Source organism: Tupaia chinensis, unplaced genomic scaffold (assembly GCF_000334495.1).
Source record: "Tupaia chinensis unplaced genomic scaffold, TupChi_1.0 Scaffold000573_1, whole genome shotgun sequence".
Taxonomy (NCBI): Eukaryota; Metazoa; Chordata; class Mammalia; order Scandentia; family Tupaiidae; genus Tupaia; species Tupaia belangeri.
This window is the reverse complement of record NW_006160087.1, coordinates 1,936,143-1,952,276: the sequence shown is the minus strand read 5'-3', so window position 1 is coordinate 1,952,276 and position 16,134 is coordinate 1,936,143. Positions and strand designations below refer to the sequence as shown.

Below are 16,134 nucleotides of genomic sequence, written 5' to 3'. Positions count from 1 at the left end.
AGGGAGCGATGGAGGCTCGGAGAGGCGGCGCCTAGCAGTCAGTGCCTTGTCCCGCGTAGAATGCAGGATTCCTGACCGTTCCCACCCTTCCCAGTGAACAGAAGCTCTCCAGTGGCTGCGGGGGGCGGGGTGGGTCCTGGGGAGGCGAAGGGGGCAATGGACCTGCCCCAGCGTCCCCTCCTCTCCCCCACCCCGCAGTGTGGCATACTTTCTAAGGCGGCAACAGCGGCTCCTTCCGGCCCTTGGCTCCCCTTCCGGCATGGCTGGCTACCTGAGCGAGTCGGACTTCGTGATGGTGGAGGAGGGCTTCAGTGTCCGCGACCTGCTGGAGGAGCTCGCTCTGGGGTCCTCACAGGCCACCACGGTGAGGGCTGGGAGTGGGGTGGGGCCCCTGTGCGCTGGGGCCTGCGCCCTCATCTCCTTCCTTCACTTACTTGGAATTTGGTTCTAGCTAGTTGCAAGGGACAGTTCGTTTTATCCCCAGTTCCTGGTCCTGGTGCCCAGACCTGCCCCTCTGTGTCCCCCCTGCCTTGGTAGCAGCACCAGTACCGCCTTTCTGGTCAGAAACCTGGGGGTCCGCCTTCCTCCCCTGCAGCCTCTGTATCCTGAGCTCTGCAAATTCTCCCTCCTTAAATAGCCTCTCCAAAGGCCTCCCAACCACCTCCAGGTGTCACTCGCCCTGGAGTCCTCCCAGCTGTGTGACAGCGCTCTGAGTCCGGGGCCCTGGCACCCTGTTGCCTCCCAGATCCTGGCAGAACCTCTCTGGCCCATGGCCTGGTTCTGGCTTTTTCACAGTGTGCACTGAGCGCGGTCAGAGCTGAACTACTGTTTTCTTATAATTTTTAAAAAAGATTTTCGCCATAGGGCACGTGTGCTTGCCAGAAGGAGAGAGACGAGAGAGGGGGACAGGGAAAGTGAGAAATCCACGCTCCTGCCTCCCCATGGCCATGCAGCAATCCCTTCTCCGTTCTCCTGGGATTTGGGGCATGTGCACATGCAGCATGCACACATGCACACGCATACACACGCCTGGAGTGGTTTTCAAGCCATTGGGTCCAGGACTCAAGCCATGTCTGGCCATGTGGGAACCTGGTGTCCCAACCACCATGTCGGCTGCTGGCCTGTGAACTCCCTCCTTGGGTAGCCCCATCTGGTCATCCCTGTCCCTTATCACAGTGCCTGGCATCACGAGAGAATCCGTGAAAGTGCTGCACGAGAGGGAGACTGAGTCAGGGTTAATAACGTGGTCTCACCCACTGCCTCATGCATGCCCACCGTGGTCGCCGTGGCAGTGGGACTACCTCGAGGCTGCATTGAGCACGTGGATGTGAAAGCCAGGGGCTGTAGGCCCTCGCTGTGGCCCTCAGGGAATTTAGTCCTCTCTGGAGCGGACAGATGCATACACTTGGGAACTGTTGCTTTGAAGGACATGCAGAACAGGGGCGCACGAAAGGCACCTGCCCTGTCAGACTGGCATGGTGGCATGAGCTGAAACTGGAAGGTAGATCAGGATTTTTCCAGACACTGGGGAGGGTGTTCCTTGTGGAGGGTGTAGTGGCACCAAGGCTCGGAGGTGGGGAATGACCCAACCTGCAGCTGGAGTTGAGGGGAGGGCTGGGCTGCACCGCAGGGCTGATGCAGACCGAAGTCGATGGCCTTCAGTGCTGTAGGCTGGAGCAGCTCCAGGTGGGAGAGAGGGGTGCACCAGTGAGAGTGAGAAGAGGCGTCGACCTTCCCTGGGCTCACGCGGGAGGCTCTGTGTGCTGCCGGGGCTCTGCTGGGGGTGGTCTCCACAGGCAGCTTTGTGGGCAAAGCCAAACTTGAGGCAGCACCCAGAGGCGCGGGCAGGAGGGTGCTGGGTGGGGTCTCACGTCCGTCACCTCTTGTTTCAGGGCCCGGGGGCTGCCTTCTTTGTGGCTGACCTGGGTGTGGTGGTGAGGAGGCACTTCAGCCTTCTGCAGTGCCTGCCAAGGGTCCGGCCCTTTTATGCCGTCAAGTGCAACAGCAGCCTGGGGGTGCTGAAGGTCCTGGCGGAGCTGGGGTTGGGCTTCCGCTGTGCCAGCAAGGTGAGCCCCGCCCATGCAGGACCCCTTCTCCTGCACCGCACCTTGCTGGGCAGGTGTGGGTGGGCCCTGGGGAGCAGGTGGGATTTGTGTTGGGGAGGCCACTCACGGGGGTGGGGGTGCTCAAGGGATGAGGGAGGAGGAGCTGAGCGTGGAATTTGTCCCTCTGGAGGTCCCAAACTGGAGGTTTTCAAATTTCCTGGCCTGGAGCTTTATGTGGTCTTCTGCTAATTAAGACAAAACCAAAGCGCCTCTGTGTTGTTGGTTTTCTTTGTCTTAACGTGTGACCGGGCATTTTCTTTTCTTTCTTTTTTTTTTTTTTTCACTACAGGGTGTATGCTCTTGCCAGGGAAAGACAGAGAGAGAAGTGAGAAATCACCCAGTCACCCCTGTGGGGATGGCCATGACATAATCCCTTCTCCAGTGTCCTCTCGGGATTTTGGGCACACTCGCGCGCGTGCCAGTGTGTTTTTGAAGCCGCAGGGTCTGGGACTCAAACCGCTCATTCAGCTATGTCGGATCCAGTGCCTTAACCTCCACGCCACCTACTGTTACATTTTCCTAACGAATCCTTTTAGAGTTTCGTTGGTGCCTTTCTACGGGGGTGTCCCCAGGTGGATTTTCCGCCCTTGTCTTCACCTCCCCCCGCCCTTCAATCGTCTTTCTTACCTACCCTCATCCCCCATCCAGCATTTCCAGCACTGTGCCGGCCGGCCACGCGGTGTGGAGCAGGGCAGACCGCTGCCCTGCAGTTGGAGCCTATCCTGTTCCATTCTTGACTTTATAGCTCGTTAAAGCCGCTCAGCTGGGAAGTCTGCTCGGTACTGCACTGAACATCTCATGTGTTCTTTGAGCAAATGTCGATCGAGTTCCCACTGCAGGACCGAGTGCTATTCCAGGTGGGGATTTAGCCTTGAACAAAATAAAAATGTCTTTCCTTCCTGGAGCTTGCTTTCTGAGGAATAAACAAATGGACTGAGATAACGGTATTTTAGACTTAAGCATTGTGGGGGGAAAGCAGGGAAGGGAAGCAGACAGTGTTGAGAGGGTGACGCCTGGAAGAAGGCTTCACTGAGGTCCCAGTACAGCCCTGGAGGGGCAGAGGGGGCCAGCTGGGAACTGGGGAGAGTGTTCTAGGGAGAGGGAGTGGAAAGTTCATAGGTCCCAAATGGGAGAAAGCCTGGCGGGCCGGGGTCATGATACCTTGGTCAGCCAAATAGCTGGATGTTCTGAGTTCTAGGAAGGTTTCCTGGAACAGGCAGGATGCCAGGGCTGGAGTGACTCCGGGTGGGAGAGGGGTGCACCGGTGAGAGTGAGAAGGGGCGTCACGTGGGAGGCTCTGTGTGCTGCCGAGGCTCTGCTTCGGGGCTGTGCACGCGCTCTTGCTTTGCACACCTGGGTTGGTGCATGTCACTTACCGAGCCCCTGTGAGTGTGCAGGAGGAGGCAGTGCTGCTTCACGGTCGAGGACACTGGGGCACACGGCCTGCTGGCAGCCCAGCCAGACTTTTGCCCTCCCTGCAGCCTTCTGTGGCCTCCTGTGGCCTCCTGGGGCACGCTGGGCCTCCATGCCGACCAAGAGGAGCAGGGTCCTTTTCAGTCCGGCCTTGTCTGGGACTTAACCTTGCAGACCAGAGTTCTTTGCTTCTGGAAACACAGAGGTCGGGCCCTTTTGCCTCTACCCTCCGGCCGGCCTTCAACAGGAAGAGCTGTGGGTGTTGGGGCTCAGGACAGCAGGGCCGTGAGCGCGCCGCGGTTTGCTGAGCGCGTTTGCGGGCCAGGCGCCTGGCGTTTGTCCTCCCACAGCCCCGGAGGCGAGAGGGTTTAGCGAGACTCTGACCACGGCCCCGGGAGGGTGCGTGTAACCTGCCGGGTGTAAGGCACAGAGGCCGAGCTCGCCTGGGGACTGGAGGAGGCAGCCGGGTTGGGCACTGTGGTCTCGGACTGTCGCTCTGGTCTCTCCCGGACCCGCCGGAGGGGCTGGCTGGGCTGGCACGCAATGCCAGGCCCGAGTGGCCTCAGCGCCCCCCTGTGGCGGGATCTCCAGACCCTTGTACTTTGCAAGTGGCTCCTGCAACTTAGGGCTTTCCTTAGAAGGCTGAGGCTGCCCTCTGCTGGCCGGCCGCCGCGGGTGCCATGCTGACCAGGACCAGGCCTTCACAGACATTGGCGGAGGGGCCATGAGCTAGGGCTGGAGGTCCAGGAGAACACACTGGACAGGCTCCAGGGCCAGCGCACAGGCCGCGGCTTGCATGGGGCTCTGGGCCACCAGCCTACTTCCCGGGGACCGTGCGTCGGTCTTCTGACCCCTCCTTCGCCCTCTCTAGCCGGCTTCCTCTGCATCTCTCATCTTAAAAAAAACCTTCCCTTGGGCCAGCTGGTGGCATGCTGGTTCGGCAGCTGGATCCCAGAGCATTGACTGTGCAGTTCGAGCCCCAGACCCTGTGGCTTGAAAAACACGCCAGGCACGTGTGCATTCATGGCAGAACACCGAAAGAGCAGAGAGGGGTGCAGCGTGGCCATCCCCTGCACACGGGTACTCACTGTCTCACACCCCCCCCCCATAGGGCACAGGTACCCTCTAGAAAACTCAACAAACAAAAACAACAAAATCCTAAAACCTTCCCTGGACTCCACGTCCCTCTCCAGCCTAACCCGTCCCTCTTTGTGGCTTAGACTCAGAGCTGCCGACCCTGCCCCGTCTGTGCGCTGGTCCCTCAGCACCCACTGCTCGGGCCACTGCTTCCGAGGTGCCCTGGAATGGCCTCGCCCCAGGAGCCAAAGGAGCACTTCGTTTTAAACATTAATTGTGAATTATTTGAACAATACTTCGCTTCATTTACCCCGAGAGGAAATAGGACATCAGCTTCTGTCACCACTAGTGCCGCCTTTATGGGTTTTGTGGATATGCAGTTGGTTGTTACTCTTCAGGTTTTGCTGTAGGATGTGTGCACTTGCCAGAGAGACAGAGAGGGAGAGAGAGATCACCCTGGGGGGATGGCCACCACAATCCTTTTTTCTCCATTCTCTTCTCAGGATTTTGGGCAGGCATCCACACACGTCCGGCGTGATTTTCAAGCCACTGGGGCCCGGGACTTGAACTGTGCAGCTGGCTGTGTGGATCCAGCACCCTAACCACCACGCCACCTGCTGGCCAGATATCTAGCATTTTAATACACTTAAATAAATGACGCACAGAACATGTAACATATTGTTGGGGGCTAGCCTTGTGGCCTAATGGTTGGGGGTGCTGGATCTCACGTGGCTGACCACAGTTCAAATCCTGGTCCCAGTGGTTTGTGTATGTGTGTGTGCATGCCGCAGATCCTACAGGATGGGGACATGGAGAAGGGACTGCAGCATGAACACGCTCCACCGGGGTGCTTTCTGTGTCGCCCCCTCCCTCCGCCTCTGTCTCTCTCTGGCAGATTCTTGTACTCTCTAGCAATCAAGAATAAATAAATAAAATTTTGTCATTTGGTAACAAAATAGAAAATATTCATGTGGGATGTATTATTTTGCAATAGCTTTAAACTCAGCAGGTGTGGGGTCTGTCTGTGCAGACACTTTCAGTCTTGATCTTTGAGACAACGCTAGGTCCTGACTCCTCAACAACGTTCAACATAGCAACGTAGTCTTTTTTTTTTTTTAAAGAATTGTTTTTATTTTATTTATTCATTTATTGTTATTTTTTAAATTTGACCAGAGAGAGGGAGAGAGAGAGAAAGTGAGAAAGCAAGCCACCAGGTCCAGGACTCAAACCATGGTCAGTCATGTGGGAGGGTCCAGCACCTTAACCACCATGCCACCTGCTGGCTTCACAGCAATGTGGTCTCTAAGAGAGCACTCAGTGATAACATGCACTCCTAGTTTCAAACTTTAGAAGTATACAAGAAGAGGGCCAACACTTCAGCACAGTGACTAGGCCTGCACCGAGGAAGCTGGATCCCACTCCGCCAACCAGGGTTTGAGTCCTGGCCCCATTAGCTTGAAAACACACTGAGGGGGACCAGCAGTTAGCGTGATGGCTATGTCGCTGGACTCCCACGTAGTTGACCACAGTTCGCGTCCCGGACCCTGTGGCTTAAAACTCACGTTGGGCACATGTGCGTGCGTGCCCAAGACCCCGAGAGGAGAATGGAGAAGAGATTGCAGCATGACCATTCCCCCAGGGGGTGATTCTCACTTTTTGTCTCTTTCTGGTGAGCACGCACCTTATAGCAAAAACCTCCCCCCCAAAAAAAGAAAAAGAAAGAAAACACACTGAGCTTCTGTGTGTCCAGGATCCTGATGGGATGGAGAACTGGTGGGAAAAGGGTTGTGAGGCCCGTGACATGGTGGTTAGGGTGGCTGGATCCCTCATGGCCAGGCGCATGTGCATGCATGCCCAAAATCCCAAGAGGAGAATGGAGAAGGGATTGTGGCGTGGCCATCCCCTTTAAGGGGTGCTTTCTCACCTTCCCTCTTTCTCTCTCTCTGTTGAATGCATGTACTTTCTGGCACATTATTTTTTAAAAATAATTATTTATTTAATTATATTTATCATCATTCATTTTTAGCTTGTCAAGGGAAAGACAGAGTGAGAAAGGGAAAGTGAGAAAGCAAGCCACCAGGTCTGGGACCAGAATTACGGTCAGACATGTGGAAGTCCAGCACCTTTAACCACCAAAGCCAGCCCCACCCCCTTTTAAAAAATAATTATTAATTTAATTTATTATCATTATTATTTTAATTGCTATAGGGCACACGCACTAACAGAGAGAGCGGAAGAGAGAAAGTGAGAAAGCCAGCCACCAGGCCCAGGACTTAAACTGCAGTCGGCCAGTGGGAGTCTACCACCATGCCACCGGCTGGCCCTGCTAAGGGTAATGTTATCTGTACACAGCCTTCTTCGCTTCCAGGACGGCCGTGCCACCCTCCCGGACTCGGCCTCCCCGTGTCCCGCCCAGCCGCTCTGCTGTCCTCCGGGCCTCCAGCAGGCCGAGCCTGGTCTCGCCTTAGACCTACACAGGGACATGCTCCGCTGGAAGCCTTTCCCCTCCCGGCAGAGGCCCCCTGTGGGAATTAAGTTCAGTTTCTTAATGCCCCCTCCACGCCGGGCTCCCTGCCCTGCATGCTCCAGCACCCCATGTTCTTTTTCACGGTTCCCAGCCGGTGGCAGCCCCCCACTATTCGGTGCTCATCTGTGACTGTCCCCCTCCCGCAGCAGCCCGAAAGCTCCAGGGGCCAGAGCCCCGTCGGAGCCTGGAGACGCAGCGGGCCGAGGCTGAGCTCCCTGTCCAAGGACTGTGGTTGGCAGCCGCTGCGCCAGGACCTGCCCGTCACAATGCCAGCCGGGCCGCGTCGGACTTGGGCAAGCCCCTCCCCCTCAGCCCGCTTCCTTTCTCGTAAGATTGTTACGAGGAATCGCAGTGTCTGCGATGCTGGCAGCCATCAGCCAGTGACACTATTGTTAAAAATGTATGATAAAAGCTCACAGGTCCCCGAGGGCGGTCACCGTCTCCTCCTACCCGTGTGACAGGCAGTGAAAGCACATCTGGCGTCCACTTATGCTGGGAGTCGGAGGCTTGCCCGCCCCAGAGAAACGGCTGTGACCGCGGCAAGTCCAGCTCCAGCTGGACCTTCGCGTCCTGCCCTGCCACTTCTGGCCATGTCACCACAGGCAGGTGGGCCTCTCTGAACCCAGTTTTTGGCTATGTAAGTATTTCACAGGACACTGTGAAATAATGAATGCGAAGATCTCCGTCTACTGTACAGGAATTAAAGCATGTAAACGCCCAGTGCCAAAAAGTTGCTAAATTAAAATTAGAATTTCACTGTAAACCCAAAATGGCTAAAAATGTTCTCCTAACTTTTAAAACTGGCCTTCGGACCAGCAGATAGTGTGGCAGTTAAGGGAGCTGGATCCCAGGAAGCCGACTGTGCAGTTCGAGCCCTGGACGCGGTGGTTCGATAAACGTGCTGGCCACACGAACGTGCATTCTAAGAACCCTGAGAGGAGCATGGAGGGGGAGGGCTGTGCATGGCCGTCCTCCCTGGGGGGCGATGTCTTGTTTTCCCCCCTCTCCCTCTCCCTTCCTCCCACTCTGGCGAGTACACACCCTATAGCAAACTTCAACTGACCAACCAAAAGCTGGCTCCCTGGGCGTCTCGCGTCTGTGGAGGCAGGCTGGAGTTTGCGTCAGTCTGCGCCGCCTTGCTGTGGAACTTGCTTCCCCATGGATGAAGCTAGTGCCTGTCTGAGAGCGTATTGTAAGGGCTGAGTAGAATAGTGAGGTGAAAGCAGAGGTTGCGGCTGGGCGATGGGCCCACCAGCCTACCGCCTGGTTTCTAAAGTTGTGCTGGCTCTCGGCCCGCTGCAGCCTTCACGTGGTGTCTGCAGCTGCCTCAGTGGTCCAGGCTCAGTGGTCCAGGTGCTGCAGTGGAGGCCATCTGCCTTGCAAAGCCTGAAGGATTTACTCTGACCCTTTACACATGCAGTTTGCAACACGCGATGTAAAAGCAGCCTTCTCAGGGCGTGCTGGGGCAGGGGCTCAATGACCGTGGTTCTCCTGGGTCGTCACTGACGTTGCCGTCTCTATCTTTTGGGAGGGGCCGTTCTGTAAAGGTGAGAAGGAGGGGGACCAGCAGTTGGCGTAATGGCTATGTTGCTGGACTCCCACGGGGTCGATCATGGTTAGAGTCCCGGACCCGGTGGCTTAAACTCACGCCGGGCGCGTGTGTATGCGTGCCCAAGATCCCAAGAGGAGAATAGAGGAGAAGGGATTGTGGCGTGGGGGTGATTTCTTGCTTTTTGTCTTTCTGGCAAGTGCACACGCCCTATAGCAAAAACCTCTCCAAAAAAAAAAAAAATTAAATCATCAAAGAAAATCAGTAATGTTTCAGTCTAAATTATTTCACTAGTTCAGACTCATGTAGTAAATCTCTCTTCTACTGAATTTGCAGTGTTCCTGTGGTCTGATCTTGCCATTTAAACTCTGGAAGTTAACATTCAACTCCGGACTTGTCCCTACCATTAGGCTGGCCATTCCCTTGGTTGTTTCTTGCACTCTTATTTCTTTTTTTTAAAAAAAGAATTATTTTATTTAATTTATTATCATCATTATTATTTGTTTAAGTTGATCACAGAGAAACAGAGAGAGAAAGGAAAGTAGGAAAGTAAGCTTCCAGGTCTGAGACTCGAACCATGGTCGGCCATGTGGGAGTCCAGCACCTTAACCACCACACCACCTGCCAGCCTGTTGTACTCTTATTTCTGCATCCAATTTTAGGTATAGGACTCCCTTCAGCACTTTTTGGAGAGCTGGTAAAGTGTTGGTAAATTCTTTCAGGTTTTATCTGAGAATGTTTTTGTCTTTTTTTTTTTTTTCCCATATGAAAGATAATCTTGCTGGGTATAGTATTCTTGGTTGAAATTGTTTTTCACTTAACACTATATACTCCCATTCTTTCCTTGCTCGCATTGTTTCTGATGAGAGGTCTGACGTTAGCCTTATGGGATATCCTTTGAAAGTAACTTGACGTTTCTCTCTTGTCAATTTTAATATCTTGTTTCTGTCTGTGGTTTTGGTCGAGCTGGCTGTGATGTGTCTTGGGGAAGATATTCTTGGGTCGAGTCTATGTAGGGTCCTATGTATTTCTTGGGTCTTGATATTTGAATACCTCTCTAGGGACATTTGAATGCCTCTCTAGGTTTGGGAAGTTTTCTTCCAGGATTTCATGGAATAGATTATCAGTGCCCTGATTAGTTTCTTCACCCTCTGGGATACTAATGATCCAGATGTTCAGGCATTTAATGGTGTCTAGTATTACTTATATTATTTGTGTTGTTTATTGGCTCAATCAAGGATATTCCCATACATGTTATCATCACCAAATAATTTTCTATTTCTTGCTTCTTATTTTGCCCCCCCCCCCCATTTTTTTTTCCGTCTTTTTTTGTACGTGAATTTTTTTAGGTCAGAGGGTCTATCTTCTATATCTGAGATTCTATCTTCTGCATGATCTAATCTGCTTTTCATATTTTCAAGGAAAGTTTTGATTTCCTGTATTACAGCCTTCATCTCTAACAATTCTGTTTGATTCTTTTTTATGATGTGCATTTTCTCTTTCAGATCATGCAAGAACTTCCTCACCTCCTGGAACTCGGTATCTCTTTTCTCCTGCATCTTCTGGTGTTCGTTGTCTCTATTCTCTTGCATCTGTTAGCTTTGTCACTGAGTGTTTTAAATTCTTTACCTGACGTGTCCATGAGTTCCCTTGTTTTTGTTTCTGTTTTTGTTTTTGTTTTATTTTCCAATGGAGGAGTTATTCTTTTCCATTAGAGGAGAGATATTTTCTTTTCATATTCTTGTGTCTGTGGTAATTTCTGGTCACTGATGGATTATACGTTTGTTCCTATTTTTTGGAGTTAAATCTGAGCAGACAGAGGAATGCAGAAGGAGGTGACCTGCAGTCTGTAAACAGTACCTTTTTTTTCCCTTTGCACAACAGATTCAATGAAAATTGAGGATTAATCTGACCTAGAAGTACTCAGAAAATTGGCTACTGAGCACCTAGACCAATCTAGAAAATCAGGGTGTGGAGGCTGAGCAGAACAGTGAGAAAAGTAAAAATAAAAGGAAAAGGAATAGGGAAAAAAAAAGAAGAAGAAGAAGAAGAAGAGAAAGAAAAAGACAAAAACAATAAGAAAAAGAGAATAAAATTTTTTTTGTTAAAAAATGAAAACCTCATGCCGCACGAATGGGGTCCCTCGTAGCTCAAATATAGATGACTACTGATTGGCTTATCCTGTGGGGGTGGGGGAAAGGTAAGAATCAGAAAGACAAAGGAGCAGCAGAGAGCTAAGTTTCAAAATTAAAAAAACATTAAAATAGAGAGATATGGAAAGAGACAGAGAGAGTAGGGTGCCCTATCCTGGCTCCTGGCTGCCCGGGGAGCAGGAGCGTGAAGTCTGGGCAGAGGGTCTTCGGTGGCTGAAATCCCATTTTCCATGAACTTTTTAAAAAGGATATGTCTGTTTTTTAAAGTCTATTTATTTCATCTATGAGCAACAGAGACAGGAGACAGAGAGACGATATCCCAACAGGGTCTTGATGCCACGACCCACCCTCCGCCTCAGCCAGCCCTGGGTCATGGTACATGTGTGTCTGGCGTGCTCAGGGAAGTCTGTGGATGCGAACCCAGAACCTTCCCTGCGGGTCCGTCTCTCAGGTCATCATGTTAGCTCTGTGCCACCATCTGGCTCTTCTCTAAAAACATTTACGTATCTTTCTCCCTTGTTAATGATAGAGCTCATGTGTATACAAGAGAGTGAGAGAGGGAGTGAGGGAAGAGAGGAGAGAGGAAAAAGCATCCTCCACTGGGTTGTCACTCCGTGATCCCCTTCTTCAACTCCTCCAGCCCGCTGGATCTTGGGCACTTGCAGGCGTGCCTGGTGTGTTTCAGGCTGAGGGGCCAGGGGTTCGAACTATGGTTATCATGTGGAGTCTGCTTTTTCTTTTTTTTCTTTTGGAGAGGTTTTTGCTATAGGGCGCGTGCGCTCGCCAGACAGAGAGAGACAGAGAGACAGAAAGCGAGAAATCACCCCCCAGGGGGGATGGCCATGCCGCAATCCCTTCTCCTCCATTCTCCTCTCGGAATCTTGGGCACGCACGCACATGCGCCCAGCGTGAGTTTTTTAAGCCATCGGATCCGGAACGTGAACCGCGGTCGACCACAGGGGAGTCCAGCGACATAGCCATTACACTAACTGCTGGTCCCGAATCTGCTCTTTCTTAAGCAGGGTGCACTGCGGAGCTGGGCCATTCATTCTTACTACCTATTGGGCTTTCAGGAAAGTCATGACACATTTTTGCATTAAAAAAAAGAAAAGAAAATTATGTCATGACTTTCCTGATGACCTAATATTTATGAATTCAATAAATAAAAATCGTATGTCAGGTGTACCACACAGTGTCTGGGTACACGTACCCGTAGTGGAATGGCTGTCGGAGTAATTAACGTAAGCAGTAACTCCCGTTCTGCGTCTTTGTAGCCGGAGCACCTCCAATCTGCCCCCTTGGCAGTTTCTCAGTGTGTCGTGTGTTGTTGACCACAGCCGCCGTGAGGTGCAGCAGCCACCTGGGACTGACCCGTCCTCGCTGGGACTCTGTCCTCCGCGACATTCCCCAGCTCCCCACCCACGCCCGCAGCCCTGGCACCGACCATTCTGCCCTTTGCTTCTTGCAGTTGATGTTCTGAAGTCCCACAGATAAGTGGGGTCGTGCGCATTTCTCTCTCTGGCCCTGACGTTTTTTACTTATGTGACATCTCCCAGTCTGACCATGCTGTTGCAAATGACCGATTTCCTTCTTCTTAAAGGGCCAGTGGCATTCCCGTATGTGTATATACCACGTTTTCTTTACCCATCTTCCTGTGAGTGGACACTTGCTTCAATTCCAAACCTTGTGAATAACGCTGTGCTGAGCAGGGAGTGAAGATATCATTTCTTGGGGCCAGCAGGTGGCTTGGTGGTTAAGGGCGCTGGACTCCCACATAGCTGACTACGGTTCAAGTCCTGGACCTGGCAGCTTGCTTTCTTTCTCTGTCTCTCTCTCTCTCATTAAATTAAAAAAATAAATAAATGGAAAAAAAAAGATATCATTTCTTGTTTTAAAAAAGTTTGCTATGGGGCGATGGCCATGCTGCAATCCCTTCTCCTTGACTCTCTGGGAATTTTTGGCACACACACGCACTGGGTATGCTTTTAAGCACCAAGTACAGGACTCAAACCGCACAGTCAGCCGTGTGGGATCCAGCGTCCTTAACCACCACGCCACTGGCTGGCTTGCTATCTTTTCAATATATTGATTTCATTTCCTTCGGTTAGCTATCTAGTAGTGGGATTGCTGGATCATATGGCACTTCTATTTTTAATTTTTTGGGGAACCTCCATACTGTTTTCCAAGTAATTCTTTAAAGACTTAAATCTGCCAGGAAAACGTGTCAGAAACCCGTTATCAGGGCTGCCATGAGTCCAGAGGGTGGCTCCATGTGACTCTGCGGCTCTTCTTTGACATTTAATCGTTATAAGGACACTGCCTTTGTTAGGATGAGGTGCTTTGCTGCCAGGCAGTTGTAATAAACATGCGGATCCTCCCGTATTCACTGAGGGGCCAGGACTGCTCTGCCCCACCTGCCTGGCCGAGCTCGGCAGCCCTGCCTCTCACAGATCGGTGGGTCAGCCTAAGTCCTGGTTTTGTGCATCGGTGGTGTAAGGCAAGCCCACCTGCTATGGGCCTCTCAGAGCATAGCTAGGACTCTGCCCTCCCTGCCTCCTTGGGCTCCGGGGCCAGCAGACCCCGCCTCACCCCTATGTTCGGGACCCACAGGCAGAGATGGAGTTGGTCCAGCGGATTGGTGTCCCTGCCAGCAAGATCATCTACACCAACCCCTGCAAGCAGATCGCACAGGTCAGGTACGCGGCCCAGCGTGGGATCCAGCTGCTGAGCTTTGACAACGAGGTGGAGCTGGCAAAGGTGGTAAGAAGCCACCCCAATGCCAAGTAAGCTGAGGGCCACCCTGGGAAGGCTGGGCTGCCGGGTGAGGGTGGAGGGGCTGGAGCAGTGAACTGGGGCAGAGGCCCCTGCCCGGGACCCGGCCACACCACTGGAGGTCAGGGCATGACCCCAGACTGGACCCATGGTGCCAGGGCCTGGCTAGAACAGAGGCAGAAATGACCGGCCACGGCACCCAGCAGCAGGGAGCCCGTGCTTCCTGAAGGACAGCATCTGAAGTAGGCCTTGAGAAGTGGACAGAATTTGGGGAGCGTACAGGGAGCGGCAGAACATGTGGGGATTGGAACAGCGTAGGGCGCTCGAGGAGCCCAGAACCCTGCTATGGTGAGGGGTGCGGGAGAGAGGATGGCGCTGGTCACTAACAGGGACCTGGCGCAAATGGACTTCAGAGGGGTCAAGGATGGCCATTTTCTCCGGCTGCGGATTTACAAAGTTCCTTGACATCTGGGGTTCCAGGGAGGGGCCTTGGAGTGCGTGAAAGGCCAGGTGGGGGACCCCAAGGCAGCTTCCATCCTGATGCAGGGGTTCTCCGTAAGACTGTTTGAGAAGGATCCTCTCATAATGCAGTCAGGAGACTGGGCATGTGGGGGGTCAGCCTGGGGAGCTGGGGCCAGCCGGGGGAGCACTGGTGGGGTCTGGACCACACACTGCTGCAGGAAGGGCCAGGGCTATTCAGGGGACGAATCGGAAGGACTTGACGGGCTGTGCAGGGAGAGGAGGGCGTCAGGGAGCCTCTGGGCGTGCGGCCCTGAGCCAGCGGGCTCCCGGGGCTTACCCGCAGAGCACGTGGTGGGGGGTGGGGGTGCACAGCGCTTACCTGCAGAGGTGGCGTCTCCCCAGGATGGTCCTGTGCATCGCCCCCACCGACTCCCACTCCCCGAGCCAGCTGAGCCTGCAGTTCGGAGCGTCACTGACATCCTGCAGGCGCCTGCTCGAGCACGCCAAGGAGAGCCACGTGGAGGTGGTAGGGGTGAGGTGCGCTCCGGGAGCCCCGTCCCCACCCTGGCCTGGTCCGCGGCCTCCTTCCCGAGAATTCCGTCCCTCTGAGACCTTCCCTGACCCTGGGCCTGGGAGCCTGCTGTTTGGAATTTCCTCTCTTTGGAAAGAAGGTTTAGAATGACCCCTTCCCCAGCCCCACAGCCCCAGAAGTTCTTGTTCCAGAAGGTTCTAACCAGGGACCTGGCTTCAAGGGAGTTTTACCAGCCTGTGGGCCAAAGAGTCCCCTATTCCCCTCCACCCCCTGCCACCCCCGGCCATCTGCTTCTCTCCTTGTGGGTGTGGAAGGACTAACCCCGACCTGGTGCAGAGCGTCGGAATCCTGCACTCAGGCTGGGCCAGGCGCCGTGCGAGTTGCTACCGCAGCTGTGTGGGGTAAGGGAGGGTCTTCTCCCCACTTCATGCAGAGCACAGGCCGCACCACTGGCCGGGAGGGGAGCAGGATCTGGCTGGCCCTGGGGGCCTGGGGGCCCTGGCCTCACCTCAGAGGCTGTCTCCAGCGGCAGTGAGGAGGGATGGTAGGAGCCCAAGTGCCAAGGGACCTGGGCTCTAGCTTCCTGTCATTCCCCTCTGCCACGTGGCCCTTTGCAGCCCAGTTCATGTTTCAGACCCTCAGTCACTGCCTCTGTGAAGGGCACAGGGCCCTGTGTGCCTGCCCAAGGTGGCGGGCTCCAGGCTGGAGCCGCCGTGGCCTGCTGTAAGCCGAGGCTCCTCCTCCCTTCGCAGTTTCCGCGTGGACAGCGGCTGTCCCGACCCGCAGGCCTACACACGGTCCATCGCAGATGCCCGGCTGGTGTTCGAAATGGGCGCCGAGCTGGGCCACAGGATGCACGTCCTGGACCTTGGCGGTGGCTTCCCTGCCCTGGAGGGGACCAAAGCGAGATTGGAAGAGGTAAGCTGGGACCAGGGGTGTCACGCTGGGCCCTGTGGCATGTGGGGAGGGTTCCGGAGGTGGGTCCTGCCTGCCACATGCGGTGCTTGCCCGTCGGCTGGGCCAGCTCACCGCTCACTAGCCCTGGGCTGCAGCTGAGGCTGGGGCTGTGGGGCACTCCACTTCCTGGCTTCACAGCAGAGCCAGCTCCTGCACTGCCGGCCTACTCAGACTCAACCAGCATATTTGCATAAGTCGTCAGCTCCTTGAGGGTCATCCTCAGATGGGGGGTCAGGCAGAGGATGAGAAAACCAACCTTTGGTCCCCTCCCGTCCTGAGACGAAGCCAAGAAAAGTGTGTCCTAGCAATCCCCACTCCAACCACAAGGGGTCGCTTCTGGAACAGCCGCCTCAAGGGTTGAACCGAGTAATTCAGGACAGAAACAAAGACCTGGCCTCAGAGATGGGCTGGCAGATGTGAACAACACTACCTTGTTCACACAGGCTTCCCTGGTCCCTCTGCCCTTGGGGATGGTTAAACCATGGCACGTGCTTGTGATTAACACATTAGCTCACGTGGGAGGCCATTCACATCTGCAGAGTAAACAGACTATAAATACGCACACAGCTCCGTCACGTTTATAATGA

At 53.9% G+C, this 16,134-nt stretch overlaps 1 protein-coding gene across 1 annotated transcript in view; it reads left to right on the top strand.

Moving 5' to 3' along the window:
- The window catches only part of AZIN2 (antizyme inhibitor 2), a 35,732-nt gene that overhangs the window by 2,031 nt on the left and 17,567 nt on the right, over window positions 1-16,134 (top strand). The window contains 5 exon segments of the mRNA XM_006158091.3: window positions 199-364; window positions 1,893-2,066; window positions 13,435-13,607; window positions 14,461-14,595; window positions 15,343-15,508. Of these exon segments, the coding sequence (XP_006158153.1) occupies window positions 260-364; window positions 1,893-2,066; window positions 13,435-13,607; window positions 14,461-14,595; window positions 15,343-15,508 (753 nt within the window). The 5' untranslated portion in view covers window positions 199-259.